General features: G+C 46.9%; 6 protein-coding genes across 6 annotated transcripts; 3 read left to right on the top strand and 3 right to left on the bottom strand.

Moving 5' to 3' along the window:
* Positions 1 to 112: 112 nt before the first annotated feature.
* Positions 113 to 1,894, bottom strand: AO090009000162 (uncharacterized protein; the record flags this gene model as incomplete). The annotated part of the gene is made up of 2 exons (XM_023233999.1): positions 113 to 1,267; positions 1,553 to 1,894. The coding sequence occupies 2 exons, from the start codon at positions 1,892 to 1,894 to the stop codon at positions 113 to 115; spliced, it is 1,497 nt and encodes a 498-aa protein (XP_023088538.1).
* A 770-nt stretch (positions 1,895 to 2,664) lies between these two features.
* On the bottom strand, positions 2,665 to 3,024 carry AO090009000161 (uncharacterized protein; the record flags this gene model as incomplete). The annotated part of the gene is made up of 2 exons (XM_023233992.1): positions 2,665 to 2,851; positions 2,873 to 3,024. 2 exons carry the CDS (start codon positions 3,022 to 3,024, stop codon positions 2,665 to 2,667), a joined length of 339 nt encoding a protein of 112 aa, XP_023088537.1.
* A 1,043-nt stretch (positions 3,025 to 4,067) lies between these two features.
* On the bottom strand, positions 4,068 to 4,578 carry AO090009000160 (uncharacterized protein; the record flags this gene model as incomplete). Its single annotated transcript, XM_023233986.1, has 2 exons — positions 4,068 to 4,339; positions 4,371 to 4,578. The coding sequence occupies 2 exons, from the start codon at positions 4,576 to 4,578 to the stop codon at positions 4,068 to 4,070; spliced, it is 480 nt and encodes a 159-aa protein (XP_023088536.1).
* Positions 4,579 to 5,557: 979 nt separating this feature from the next.
* AO090009000159 (uncharacterized protein) lies at positions 5,558 to 6,321 on the top strand (the record flags this gene model as incomplete). The annotated part of the gene is made up of 3 exons (XM_023233978.1): positions 5,558 to 5,687; positions 5,724 to 5,771; positions 5,840 to 6,321. The coding sequence occupies 3 exons, from the start codon at positions 5,558 to 5,560 to the stop codon at positions 6,319 to 6,321; spliced, it is 660 nt and encodes a 219-aa protein (XP_023088535.1).
* Positions 6,322 to 8,452: 2,131 nt separating this feature from the next.
* AO090009000156 (uncharacterized protein) lies at positions 8,453 to 9,409 on the top strand (the record flags this gene model as incomplete). The annotated part of the gene is made up of 6 exons (XM_023233975.1): positions 8,453 to 8,540; positions 8,599 to 8,647; positions 8,759 to 8,957; positions 9,054 to 9,120; positions 9,194 to 9,266; positions 9,385 to 9,409. The coding sequence occupies 6 exons, from the start codon at positions 8,453 to 8,455 to the stop codon at positions 9,407 to 9,409; spliced, it is 501 nt and encodes a 166-aa protein (XP_023088534.1).
* Positions 9,410 to 11,585: 2,176 nt separating this feature from the next.
* AO090009000154 (uncharacterized protein) lies at positions 11,586 to 11,981 on the top strand (the record flags this gene model as incomplete). The annotated part of the gene is made up of 1 exon (XM_023233967.1): positions 11,586 to 11,981. One exon carries the CDS (start codon positions 11,586 to 11,588, stop codon positions 11,979 to 11,981), a length of 396 nt encoding a protein of 131 aa, XP_023088533.1.
* Between the last annotated feature and the right edge of the window lie 2,026 nt (positions 11,982 to 14,007).

Here is a 14,007-nt window from a genome sequence, read left to right as displayed (position 1 = left end):
CCTCTACGCTGTACTTCATAGAAAATAAGTGTGAAATTTAACTCAAAAGCTGCCTCTTCAGCAGGATGATCTATTAGCACTTCTTGCATCATGTACACACATATGAAACATCCTACAAAGCAGACCGTGGTGCCTTTCCCGCCACCTCTTCTGCCATTCGGATACCTGCCGTTCGCCCTGAGAAGATACAGCCTCCTAAGAAAGTTCCTTCAAGCGCACTATAACCATGCACTCCACCACCGCCGAACCCCGAGACCTCGCCTGCAGCGTACAGGTTTGGGAAAGGTGATCCATCCGGGCGAAGTACCCTCCCGTGCAAATCCGTCTCAAGACCTCCCAGAGTCTTACGAGTAAGGAGGTTCAGACGTACAGAGACAAATGGACCGTGAGACGGATCCGCGAGCTTGTGCGGCTTAGCCACCCGGCCAAGACGATCTGGCCAGTAGTTGCGCCCATTCTGAATAAGCATTATTTGAGCATCTTTCGTAAACTTGTTGTCAATTTGCATATCGCGGAGGTGGATCTCGCGTTCGATCTTCTCAACGTCTAGAGGAGGACCGTCTCGTTCCTTGGCAAGTTTGTTCATCCCAGCCACCAGTTTGGGTAATGTTGGCTCCACCACGAAATCTACCCCTTTATCCATGAAGGCTTGAACAGGACCAGGGACCGCGGAGCCAAGCATTCGGTAGAGCGTTCTTAGTCTGCTTTTGCCTGTCAAATCCGGGTTCTGCTCGGAGCCTGAGAGTGCGAATTCCTTGCCAATGATTGTTTTATCAAGTACAAACCATGTATAGTCATAGCCAGTGTTGCATATGTGCTTTAAAGTGGCAAGGGTATCGCATCCAGGGTAGAGCATTGGAGGAAGCCGTTTGCCTGTGGCATCCAACCATAGCGAGGAGGGCCCTGGGATAATTCGTATCCCATGCTGTGGCCAGATCGGATCCCAATTCTGTAAGCCTTCAGTGTAGTGCCACATGCGATCTTCATTGATTACGTTGGCCCCAGCATCTTTTGCAATCTCAATCATGCGTCCGTCCACATGTGCAGGGACACCGATAACGAAGTTTGACGGTGGGGTCCCGAGTCGATCAACGGGCCAGTTCTTCTTAACCAAGTCTACATTGCCGCCGATGCCTCCACTTGCAATAAGCACTGCGCTGCCGTACACTTCGAACGTGTCGATGCTCTTTCGGCTGCTTGCTACACCACGTGCTGTGTCAGACGGTTCAAGCACTTGACCTCGTACACCGATGACAGCACCAGTAGACTCATCAACAATTAAAGAGTCCACCTGACGACGAAACATGAACTCCACAAGCCCTTTCTTCGCGGCAGCGCGAACCGGCTTCTCGAAAGCCTCCACGATGGCAGGACCAGTGCCCCAGGAAACATGAAATCTCGGGACCTAGGAAACGTGTGAGCTGGAATCTTGTTTCCTCAATCACCTCTTTGGCGACACAGGTCTTCTCTCCCTGGGTAAACTGACAGAATTACCATGACCTCCTGCACTCCCATCTCCACGTTCTGCCCAACCAACGCTCGCAAAACTCACCCCCAACGATTTGATATAACGCTCCATATGATCAGCCGCAAAATTCACAAATGCTTCCGCCCATTTCCTAGGCCAGAAGTCACATTCTCTATCAAACCGTGCGCTATTGAACCAGTCCTCCAGAGCAAGCTTGCGACTATCTTGGATACCCAGCCGACGCTGGTCCGCTGAGTTCACGCAGAACAAGCCCCCAAGAGACCAAAACGCTTGTCCGCCTAGACTGGCTTCATTCTCTTGGTCTATAATGACAGTGTGGACTTCGCGTTTGGATAGTTCGAAAGCGGCGACCAAGCCAGCTAGTCCCCCGCCGACGATGATGATTGGGGAATTCTTTTGGGCCATTCTTGGATGTCAAATCTCGTAGATATGTAAGAATCCTAGTTTCCGGTTTGTAGTCTGGGGTAAAATGTGGAGTTGTTTGATTCTGGGGCAGGGAGGTAGTACATATATTGAATGAGGTCACGCGATTGAGGAGCCCTCGGACGACGGATTCGGTCAATTCACCTCGGCGAATTTATTCCTCACTAGCACAGGGTGGTATGTTAATGTATTTAGGGTAGGATGTACAGTGTGTGGCGATAATAGTCTACTTATATATTGAAATAAAAAGAAGGGAATTTATTGTGATTGACGATATCAAATTTCACTCCATGAATCTAAAAAGTCGAAGATTGAGTTCTCATCTATCAACGCATCGATAAAACCAGCAGGCATAGATGACCCAGCTCTGTCACCAATTACCTGATTACATTCCCCATTGGTCGTTTCAATAGGAACAGTGTCTGAGTGAGAGTCAACCGGATCACCGATAGAAGCAACAGGCTGATGAGATATAGATAGCGGTGAGCTCGCGGTATATGTTGGAAATATCTGTTGTAGAGCTTTTATGAAAATCCCACGAAATAAAGACGCAACTGTATACGTTTTCTGCAATTCTTCCAGGACACCCATACACATATCGAGCTTGTTGAAGCTGAAACGTCTCGAAAGTGGGTTGGCATATTTACAGTTAAGAAGATGGGTTTGCATGACCGGGACTAAGAGTGCGGGTCTATCTTACATTAGATAAAACTCCTATGGAGGAAAATGAGCAAAGAGAATGTTTCTAAGACTTACGTCATTGGGCCTACATATTCTAGCAGATTCTCGCGAGCAAGAATGTCAAGAATCTCGGTTGACTTTGATGCTGCGGCGTTGGCTTTAGACTGCAGGCGTTGCTGCTCAGACCCTTGTTGGCTTAGAGCAAGATTATCCAGATGTTCGCTTCCGGAGGGACGGTAGAGTGTGATCAGAAGCGCGCTGTTATGGTGGTATCAGTACTGCCAATGCCAAGAGGAGAAAGACAGTCTTAACTGATAGTGTAGGTGCACATGATGCGCGTAGAACTTTGCCAAATGAGTAAGGCCATGTTCATCTTGGTCTGGCAATCTGCACCGCATAATCTGTGCTTCAAGAGCATTGATCTCACCCATAGAGGACTTCGACTTCACGGGTTGATTTTTTAGAACCAGAACCTTACCTAAGAGTTGACTCAGTTCAATTAATATAATCCAGAACTCCGCCAGTTTAGGAAATTCTTGCGGGATATAAGACGCAAAGATAGCTCTAGGTATGCTATCAAGTTCACTGAGTAGGTCGGCTGGTACTGACATCGGCAAGTCACAATCATCCAGATTGATCCTAAGCGGCCGTCCAAGAGTAAGACCAAGCCAGCGATCCCGGAAGAAGCAGGTCCACCACAGACGACGCCATAAACGTCTCTGACAATCTGTGATAGATGAGTTGTACCTCAAAGAATCTGGATCCCGGTGTAAACCCAGCATTTGGCAGAGATTAATTGCAATGCCCGTCCAGTACCAGGGTTGCATGTGGTCGTCCTGCTCTGAGTGCCAAAACCCCAACAGTAGGGAGGCTTGCAAAAGTGTCACCTTGTTTCTCTCCCCGCCGTTATCGTACATGCACTACATGTATCAACACGTCAACCGTAAAGGCGAGATGAAGTTGTAGACTTTGCTTACCTTTGCACGTGAGTACATTGTGGCTTTCATTTCTTTTCGAGAGACATACCCTTCTTGCTCATAAAGGCGCGGTGATATGAACTAGATATTGAACGTTAACTGAATTTCTTTAAATCGTGATTCGAGTGTAAGACTCTTACATTTACCGCAACGAAGAATACACTCCACAACAATAGAAAATTACAGTCACCCAGTCGCCCATGATGTTGATAGTTCAAAATGGATTCCACTTCAATTACTGGCATGATCGGATGCACATGATAGAAATATGCACGGAGAAGGCCCTCACAAACTTCGGGCTTAGGTAGGGTGAATACGCCTTTCTTTTGGAGGTACTCCCGATCATCGTCTGTCATGGTAGTCTGGTTATTCGATGGGATCAGACAATGTCTTGGCAGAGAGTGATCCGGCGAACAGATATCCAGAGTAGACACAGGCCCAGTTCTATCTCCTAGTTAGACAATAAGCATAAGTATATGATCAAACGTGAGTCCTTGCTAGTTACCTGTGTAGAAAGGAATTTCGCCTACTCTTCGGGGTTGCCCTAAAGCGGCCGCTGCAATTTCATCACCATTGCGCTCTTCATCTTCGATATCATGCGCTTCGCGAGTTGCGGTGGCTTCTACGTTCAGAGGAACATGTTGCTGTGGCTGAACTTGGAACGCGGGGAGCTCCACTCTACGTGCTGGGGTCTGCAAAAGCCCCTGATCGGGACTCTGAGGGTTTGCAAGGAGAACCGGCCCACCGTGTTTCTCAGATCTAGAATACACTGTCATCAACACCTATAAGCTTATACTTACACATAAGCTTCCATCTTACTTCTGCCCTCGCCTTGTTGTAACTATACATGGAGTACGGTCCTGAGTGCAGCCGATACATGGCACCCCGGTGACATTCAGGCTGCAGCGTACTTTGCGTTGACGACACGTTTGACATGCAATCGTTCTTCGACTGCGGCGAGCTGATGCGGTAGAACTTGTTGGTGGCATCGTGAGCCCTGCAAATCATTTTTTCTCCTTTTCTGACACCGAGGGGTTGGGTTATCATAGAGGAACAGGGGCTTGGCCGGTCACCTCGGAGGTTTGTTAAACCCTAACTCTGCTACCCCGAGGAGGTCCGCTCAATGGGGAAATCTTACCGCGGTTCAACTCTGCCGCCGAGGTTCTCTTTTAATTAAATCCTTGCTCGTACGGACATTTGCTACTCCATGCTGGTCTTCACATGATATCGTGTCTTTGTGCATGATGCATTTGTATAACCAAAGTGTGTGTCGTAAAATGGTTAATAATGTGTTACAGCTTGATGGTCAGCTTAGGGCTTCATAGCCCTAAGCTTAAACACCAAGAACCATGTCTACCAAGGACGTATACGCAGTACTAACATAGTATGAATAAATTGAGTTGGTAAGTTAGAGTAACTATTAATACTAGCTTTATGCTAAGTATGAATGATTAAATTATGTACATAGACATCTTTATACTATTCTTCCCTTAATATAGGATTTTATACTCATCGGAGAGGACATATTGCCGGAATATTATTTCCGAGTACCATTCAAATGTACCACGGCTATGCCCCTACCTTCCACAGCTATACAGTGAGGTAGCTTATAGCAATTGAAACACAAGACGTCAACCTTTAGTATGCTGTTCGATAGATAAGATTTGGTTCAATCGTTGGAACTCTTCCGATCATGGTTAGTTCCCTAGAATAAGCAACATCGTCCGGTGATTTTCCTAAAATTAGCCTGGAAATCCCAGACAGCAATGACAATGATACATAGCACAAGTCATATATTCTATGTTTCTAACCCTATCTCGGAGTTCATCCGGTGATATATTTGCGGGGATGTGAGGCCTCCCGTAGCGGGTGGAGATAGTATCTGAAGAGTAGTTCTTAATTCGCTGATTAGACTGCTCATCTTAACATCCTATTTTAGTAGGTATCCACATCCCTTATCTAGGTGACGATTTGTGATCTTTTAAAGATGTCTAGGATGGGTTTCGAACCCGTGTCTTCCTGGGTCAACACCTTAGGCATTCGGCAATGGGTCGTCTTACCCCACCTCCATGGATGCAGATCAATAAACCCCCTCAGAGTCGGCTTCATTGATCAAGGTATGTACAAGACATAGAACATCTTGAAAACAATAGCCATGGTTGACATTCCTGAGCGTCCGCGAGTCACAGACTCGAAGAAAGGTATACTCCTACTACGTCCTGATTGTCTGCGATTTGATCTCTTCCTCTTACTTTTCCTAACGCTTTAGTATGGTGCTCGATCTTGACAAACACCGCCTACCTGCCGGGCATCTTGACCCTTGAATATTCTCTCCGTAAACACGACACGAAATACCCCTTCATCGTTCTCTATACCGACTCACTCCCGGAGGAGGCTCATGCCGCTCTCGATGCCCGCGGCATCCTCAAACAGCCCGTTCCCTACCTCAAGCCGGCGATGACAACCGACTTGACCCAGGACAGACGTCTATATGATGCCTGGACCAAGCTGATTGCCTTTGCCCTGTATGAATATGACCATGTTGTCCTTCTTGACTGTGATATGATGGTGCTTCACAACATGGATGAGTTGATGGATGTCGAGTTAGATCCACCAGAGATGGGAGGTAAGGGAAAGCGCGTGTTTGGCAGTACCCATGCATGCGTTTGCAATCCCCTCAAGAGGCCTCACTACCCGGCCGACTGGTATGTATCTATCTATGGCAGCAGCCTTGACGAAATCCCATTCTAACCGACAATTCTAAAAAAAAAAGGATCCCCGCCAATTGCGGCTGGGCTCTTCAGCATGACACCCCTGAGCTCGCCCAGACTACTGCTCCCCCAATCGAGGGCAGCTGGGGTTTGTGCAACACCGGAATCATTGTGACCAGACCGTCGGAGGGTACATGGAAAATCATCACCGACAGCCTGGCTACATCTAACACCGCCGATTGGATCTTTGCCGATCAGTCTCTGCTTTCCGAGGTATTCCAGTACCGCTGGGCCCCGCTTCCGTACATCTACAATGCTCTCAAGACGAAGCGCTGGGAGGGTGTGCATGACGCTATCTGGAGGGACGATCGCGTCAAGAACATCCACTATTTTCTTACCCCCAAGCCGTGGGATGAGACCCCGCCTGTTCACGCAGACCCAACGCACGCATGGTGGTGCGCCCTCAACGCGGAGAGGAAGGAGCACGACAAGGCCCGCGGGCTGACTGACGGACATTAACCTGCAAGGCTATGCTTGGTTGACTAATATATAGTCATTGTGTCCTATATACTATGTCTTTCCGAGCTAGCGTTATTAGTATTTAGAATCCAAATCCTTTTGGGTCACACCCAGTGACACATGCAGACTAATAGAAGTAGTAGACTCCGATCACTGAATCACAAAGTCCATCCGGTTGCCCCTCACATCAAATGGTGGAGGCTGGTGGCGGTGAGACTGGTGAGAGTTCTTCTCTTCTGTTTCTCATGAACGAGAACGCCCTATCGGCAGGAAGCTGTTTGAGGTACTTCCAGCCTGGCTCCCGGTTTTGGCCAAGCCTCACCGTCCGCCAGAGGCACCGCAACAGCAAAGACTTCCTCGGTGAAGGGGACGGACAAGATGCGTGAAATGTGCAGACAAGTGCCATTGCCCCTTAATAATTCTATCTATGGCAAGGAGGGGCCGTTGCTTAGTGTCTGGAAGAGAGATGGTTAGATACATATTGGATAGTGATAAGCAGGTCTTGTCCCTAATCTCTGGATCGGCGGATCGGATGCTTATACCGTAGAGTACTTTCTCGAAACTTCATCATATAAATAAAGCCAAGGCCTTGATGTACTTCCCCGCCAAATAGTGAGTACGGTATGCTTCTGCATTTCCTTTCCTATCCGATGTTCACACCGTGGAGCGGGTGATCGGAGCGTATCAGACAGTGACGTTGTAACGTCCGTGCTGCACTGATCGGATACAGTCCGAGAGAAGATAACAGTAGCTCCCCTGGTTATCTGGACACTGAAGATCTGGGGAAAGGTCTGCCCATTTTATTTGCCGCATGTAGCAAGGGTGGACGTTGGCCAGCCGCGTGACTACGCCACGTAGATCCCTTGCTCCTGAGCTTCTCGGATCCCATGTACGGGGTTTCTTATATAGTGGATCTCATCTTCCATTGGACTATTACAAGATAGTAAATATACTCGCCTTTCTCACTTATTGAATCTCTACAGGAGGAACATTCAAGGAGTTTCACCGTCGCTGTGAATCTATGCATACGACCACCCCGACTTCGTTTAGAAATGCAAATCGTCACCTTCTGTATTTTATAAAGCTGCTTGACATAAACTCATTTCATAGGCATGCTGGAATCCAAAAACTCACTCCCTGCGGAGCCTCAGCTCAGACCTGGGCTCGAAAAGACACGGGATATGGGCGACATGCTCCATCCATCTACCAGCTTGAATGACGGCAGGATGATGGAAAAACAGGAAGCTCGGAATGGCCAATTCCATCGTTCCTTTCCTCCGCGCCAGGTCCATGTAAGAACAAGTGAATATTGCATGACCATTCCTTTTCTGTCTACTGAAAAGGAGATATGTAGATTATCTCGCTCGGTTCGAACATTGGCAGTGGTGTTTTCAGCGCAACAGGCTAGGCTCTCGCCTCAGGGGGTCCAGGGAATATGGCCCTTGCCGACGGAATGGTCTGCAGCGCGGTCTGGGCGGTGCTGCAGTCACTTTCTGAGATAACCATTGCGTTCCCTGTCTCAGGCAATTACATTGACTATGCTGATCTCTGGGTTGACCCTGCCTTGGCGTTCGAAGCGGGTTTCGCTGAGTAGCTTGATTTGTACACTTAAGGGAAACATGACATCTCATTATTCTGACAACCACAATAGCATGGAGCGCAATTGTCGCATCAGAAGCGGACTTCTTCAATGTGCTGGTGCTGTACTGGGCAGAGGGATCTTTGCCTCTCGAGCTACAGGTAAGTATATCCGGTCACTTCAATCATGGGCATGGTTGATGTCTAACGTGCTGTTCAGTCACCATCTTCCTTGCAGTCTGCCTATCTGTCTTCCTACTCCCAACAGGGTATTTGCCTTTAACTCCTTCGGAAGAATATCCCATTATTTGATTCTAACCATCGAGCCATCCCACAGCCGGAGGTGTTACAGTACTGAACTGGCTGATTGCTATCAGCAGCGCATCTTTCTTTACCAACTGGGGCATCATTGCCTTCACCAATTGGCGCTTCCATTGTGCGCCCAAGGCCCAAAAAGATATACTATTCAGCGAGACATATGGGTGGAAGTCAACATTCTGGTCCTCGACTCCAGCCTGGCTCATGTTGGTTTCCCTCATGTTGCTGGTCTGTTGTCTTGAATGCGGTGTGAAGCCTGTTGTATGTCCTCAAACTATCCTTCTTTTGTTAACCTTTTCACTGCGTAGGCAAGAAAAGACAAAATTGCGCCTGTTGACATGACACCACTACTCATAGGATGGCCTCACATTTACCGCGGAGAACTTTCTCCAGTACACACTCGGGCTCTGGGTAATCACCGGCTGTACGCTTGTCTACAAAGTCATTTTCAGAACGCCGTGGAGAGACCCAAAAACAGCGGACTGCATCACCGGTAGACGGACCTTGGGGGGCAGAGGAAATCATGGTTCTTGACCGTTACTATGAGCAGCCCCGGTGGAGGCGTCTTACGTATGTTCAGCTATGGTAGTACTATTTGTACCATTTAGTCCAAGGCTAGTGGCGTCTTCATTCATATGGTTGTATCTAGAAATATGTTCAAAAGGGTAGATGGCTTCTGTAGTTCTAGGTCTAATAGTCTAGGACCTAGGTAAAACTACCCTATCTATATATCACCTAACCGATTGAATCCTGAACAAGGATTCAATTGTGAGTCTTTTGGCTGAGTGGGTTAGGTGACTCCTAGTGGGAATCACACCTCGATAAGTCTATAACCAGCAAATGGGATTACCCATATGGGTACCGATTGGGTTACCAAGCTAAGATTCTGCCCCTATAAAGTACTATCTTGCTAAATTACTTGTATGCCTATGAAACAATGTGGGTAATCGATTAACCCACAATGATTGACGAGCTTCAGCTGAACCTGGAGTGGGTATAAGATAAGACATGTCACTGGCTGTTGGTGGGGTAATTCGAGTCGTCGCTCGCGATGACGAAGTACAGGCTTCCTAAATACTCCGGCGAGGCTGAGCTGAAAAGCTAATAGCTCACTAGCTGCTAAATCCTGTTTAATCAGATCTCGCGGTATTTCTTCTGGGGATTTGACTCGCCAGTCGCATTTCCGGATCTCCACCCATTTCGGTAATGACAACAAATATTCAGCTTGCCGATCATCAAAGCCCCACCAGATCTACATTTTATGGCTTCTCAACATCGTAGCTGATACCCCTCCTATCCGTCTATAAATTGGCGTTCCTATTCCTCCTAATCTACCTCTCAATCTATTCCTTTAATCATCCCTATACGCTCAGAAACAACAAACCCTCACTTGATATATCAAGCCCTGTCCCAATATACTCAACATGTCTGTCCAAACAATCCAAGAGTATGTCTTCATACCTTTCATCTCCCTCTTGTTGACGATCACCAAAACTAACTCCTATGTTTCCTTCCAGTCCCGGACTGGCCTTCGAAGCCATCCAGAGTGGCAAGCCGACCATCATTCATTACTGGACCCCAACATTGGACCAGAATCGCCAATCGCTCCCATTCTCCATAACGAGGCCGAAAACCGTCTGGATCTTGATTTTTACATTGTGGATTCTGGATTTATTGCCCCCCTGCATAGTGAGGATGAATTGCCGTTAACGGTATTTTATGTCGGGGGCAATGCGGTGGACCAGGCTCCATTCGATCCGAGCGAGGTTCAGAACCTTTTCCAGAGAATTTAAGGTGGCTGAGGACTAGCATATTGATGCGCGAGAAAGCATGGTTGTTATGGATAAGAATCATTATTTATTATGAAGGTTGAACGTTTATATCGTTGTTGGAATTCGGCATAGAGTTGAGGGATATTGTAGGAGAGAATACCTTCAGCAAACCGTCTCAGCCGCTGATCGTAGCATGTAATAGCACTTGGATATTTTCAACACGGAAGTTGTGGTTATGCAATTGCAACGGCATTAACAATATTTATGTAGTATTTCCAAGCAGTTCTTGGGGCGTGTGGGCGAGTATTGTCTTGGGACGGGAGTAAACTAATCTTAATAGCCCTGAGCATCTTGTAAAAGATAGGAAACGGTTCCGGTGTACTTGGCCCATAACCTTCTGACGCTATATCACGATTATTGCTGGATACTCTAAAATAGCAGAGGCAGGAAAAGAGGAGGTCGCAACACTAACAGGTTAATTAGCGTAAGAACTTCTCATGAATAGAGGTCTGAGAATTACTTAGGGCTGGCGAGAACTACTCCTGATAAGGGAAGGATCCTACCGCAGAAGTGTCCCTCTTGTAAAATCAGTGGAACTAGGCTACCCTAATTAGTGGAAATAGGCGCGGATGGCTGTACTGCAGAAGCCAGATAAACTGAACTACCTACTGCCCTATCTTACTGCTTGACACCGTAGGAACTTGATTTCAGTCGGCGATCTCAAAATACCTCACCTTCGTAGTTCTCTATTACTGCCGCAAAGGCTACTTCCGAGGACCTAATTTGTGGTGAAATGTGCACATATATCCTAGTCGCCTTGATCCGTTTGGTAAGATCGCGAGTTGTCAGAGGGAAAGCGGGTTTATGTTTCTTAATTGAATGTCCTCTGCACGCAGTACTTATGAAGCCTGATCACCAAAGTGATTCTGTACATACAGGAAAAGCAAGAATACAGCCTCAGGATAGATAGGCTTTGACTGCTAAAATTACGCGGGGTTTCTGCATGACCGTGTAACCAGTCCGATATGACACAAAGGACGCGTTGCCCTTCCTCAATTCTTTCATCATTTGCGCCGTAACTACTTGGCTGTCGCAAATAAGTCGATAGCCCTTGAGGATGAAACCCCCGCGAACGACCTTTGTCTATTTCATCCTCCGGGGACTCCTCAAATTGAATGCTACCAAAGTCCTCCTAGCAATCGTATTTCTATGGCTGACTGCGTACGAATTCTGTCGCCTTCGATATTGGCGAGATCCTCATTCAGCCTTCTTCGATGGCCGCAATGCTTACGAGTGGAAATACAGCCTCTACCGCGAGCATGAAGCTCGACGCTTGATCGCCGGCCACAACGCTCCATCGGACCCTTACGTTTTATGTCAAAGCAAGAATGGATCCAACTATATGCGTCTCGTTCGCGACGGTCAAACGGGATGGGTACGATTATTTCGAGGCCTCGGTCGGATCTTTGTTGGAAGGATTGGATCCGCGCGAGCGCAGCGCCCTTTGTCTTAACATTCTCTTCAGGGACACGGATCCGAGCAGGAACCCAAGCTGGGGACAGAAATGGACAGATAGGCTGGTCGATAAGACGGGCTCATACGATGCCTCGGAAGAGGAATTCAGCCATCTGGAGGAGTTGGAGAAGGCTCGGAATTTCCACGAGAAGGGAATCTTGTAAGTGTTTCGGTTGTTGATAGCCGCGTGGGATATTCTCATAGTCGCTAACCAGTTGAACCAATACCAGTGATTGTATATACTCCCTACGAATCTGTACAACTACAAACGCAAGCTATATAGCCATCTTCGAGGAAGATAACATAATAGCTGATGGCTGGATGGTCAAGACATTGAAAGCCCTATCGGACATCTCTTATAGGTCGACGCAAAACCCCTGGATAGACCTCCGTCTCTTTTATACCGAGACTTTAATGAGTTGGTCTTTATCCGACTTTGCATATCGCAACATGATTTTCATCTTTTTAGTCGTACAGCTAGCTGTCTTTGCAGGGTTTATGCTTCGCCGTCGCTTGGCATATGGCCACCCGTATCTACACTACCCTATAATCGGCGTGATATGTTTACTCAGCGTACCCAGCTCCCTGGGGCTGACATACATGGCCGGATTTACTCACTCATGCCTTTGAAAGGAGTGGTGGAGATGAATACCTACGGCTGCTGTACACAACGTCTTGTGTTTCCACGGGAACAGGTCGACGGACTCATCACGTTCTTAAAAGACATAAAGACTGGACAGACAGACTTCATAATAGAGGAGTATGCAGATATGGCACGTTTTACACAGTATGCACTGGTACCGCAACAGCTCCAGCATGTTGGCTTGAAGTCGAGTCGGGATAATTTGGAGATCTATACGGGAAGTACGTGGGCGTTTTGGTTTGAGGAGAATGACCCCGCTAAGCTTAAGAGAGAGCATGAAGATTTCTTGCAACATCCTGATATACAGCGGATGCTTGGGCATGTCTAATACGTCAGTGGACATGGTTGGGTATGCATTATGTATTAGCAATGACATTACAACTAGATATCCTTATTCTGACTGGGCATTTAAGTGTTCAGCTTTCTTCTATTTAGTCCTTTCTTTTAATCTTGTATTCTACTCTCGTTGTTTGGGGCCTGACCTTTTTGGAGTCATTTTGGCTATAAACATGAAAAGTGAGGTTTAACTGCTTATATTGGCAAGTCCACTGCAGTACCTCAACTACATATATCCGAGTTACCTACCTTCCTGATACTTACACTTTATTACATTCTATTTTTCTGTCTTCCTTCAACATTGTATAGCACAATGGCAATCGCCACAAGGCACTGAAAAAGCTCGTCGCTGTTCGTTTAACTAGAAGACAAATCCGGACCATTCTCTGCGCAAGCATGCTAGATTCAAAGATAAAGACTTAGACACTATCTATTGACAACGGCCACAATAGAAGTGCAACTTCGTCTAGAAGCTGGGGCATTGTGTATTATCCCACGATGAGAGGTAAGAGTTTGTATACCCCTGTCTTCGGATTCCTCGACCGATATTTCCGCACATAGATTCGACTTGGACTATGATAGCGAATAGATAATTATAGCTTAAAAAGGCCATCAAATTCTGCCATACGCGCTGGGCCCTCATTCCTTCCCTGAATGAGTCTGCTTATGTCGTAGTAGCAGACCTTATTATGTGCAGGCAGTCAAAGGTAACCTTGATATTCATAGGACGGAATCAGGATGACTGTGAGTATCATAGTGAGCTAGGCGAATGGGCCTTCTAAGTCTCTACTAGTATTACGATTGATATTAGCTTGGTTAATTTGTTAACTAGGCTAGATAGCTTAGAAGATGATTCTAAGCAAGTGTGGTGGCTGACAAATTTAGGGAATCCTTCTTGGTAACTGGTGGGAAGGAGTTTGCATAAGCAGCCCATCCGATTTATAAGCTTCAGCTGTCGATTCATAAGCTTCAATGACAGGGATTTATTCAAGCGCATGAGATAATCGCTTTTCTGTTCAGTCACAATAGTATAAGATGAAGAATA

Source organism: Aspergillus oryzae, chromosome 1 (assembly GCF_000184455.2).
Source record: "Aspergillus oryzae RIB40 DNA, chromosome 1".
Taxonomy (NCBI): domain Eukaryota; kingdom Fungi; phylum Ascomycota; class Eurotiomycetes; order Eurotiales; family Aspergillaceae; genus Aspergillus; species Aspergillus oryzae.
This window is presented reverse-complemented; position numbering and strand designations above follow the sequence as displayed.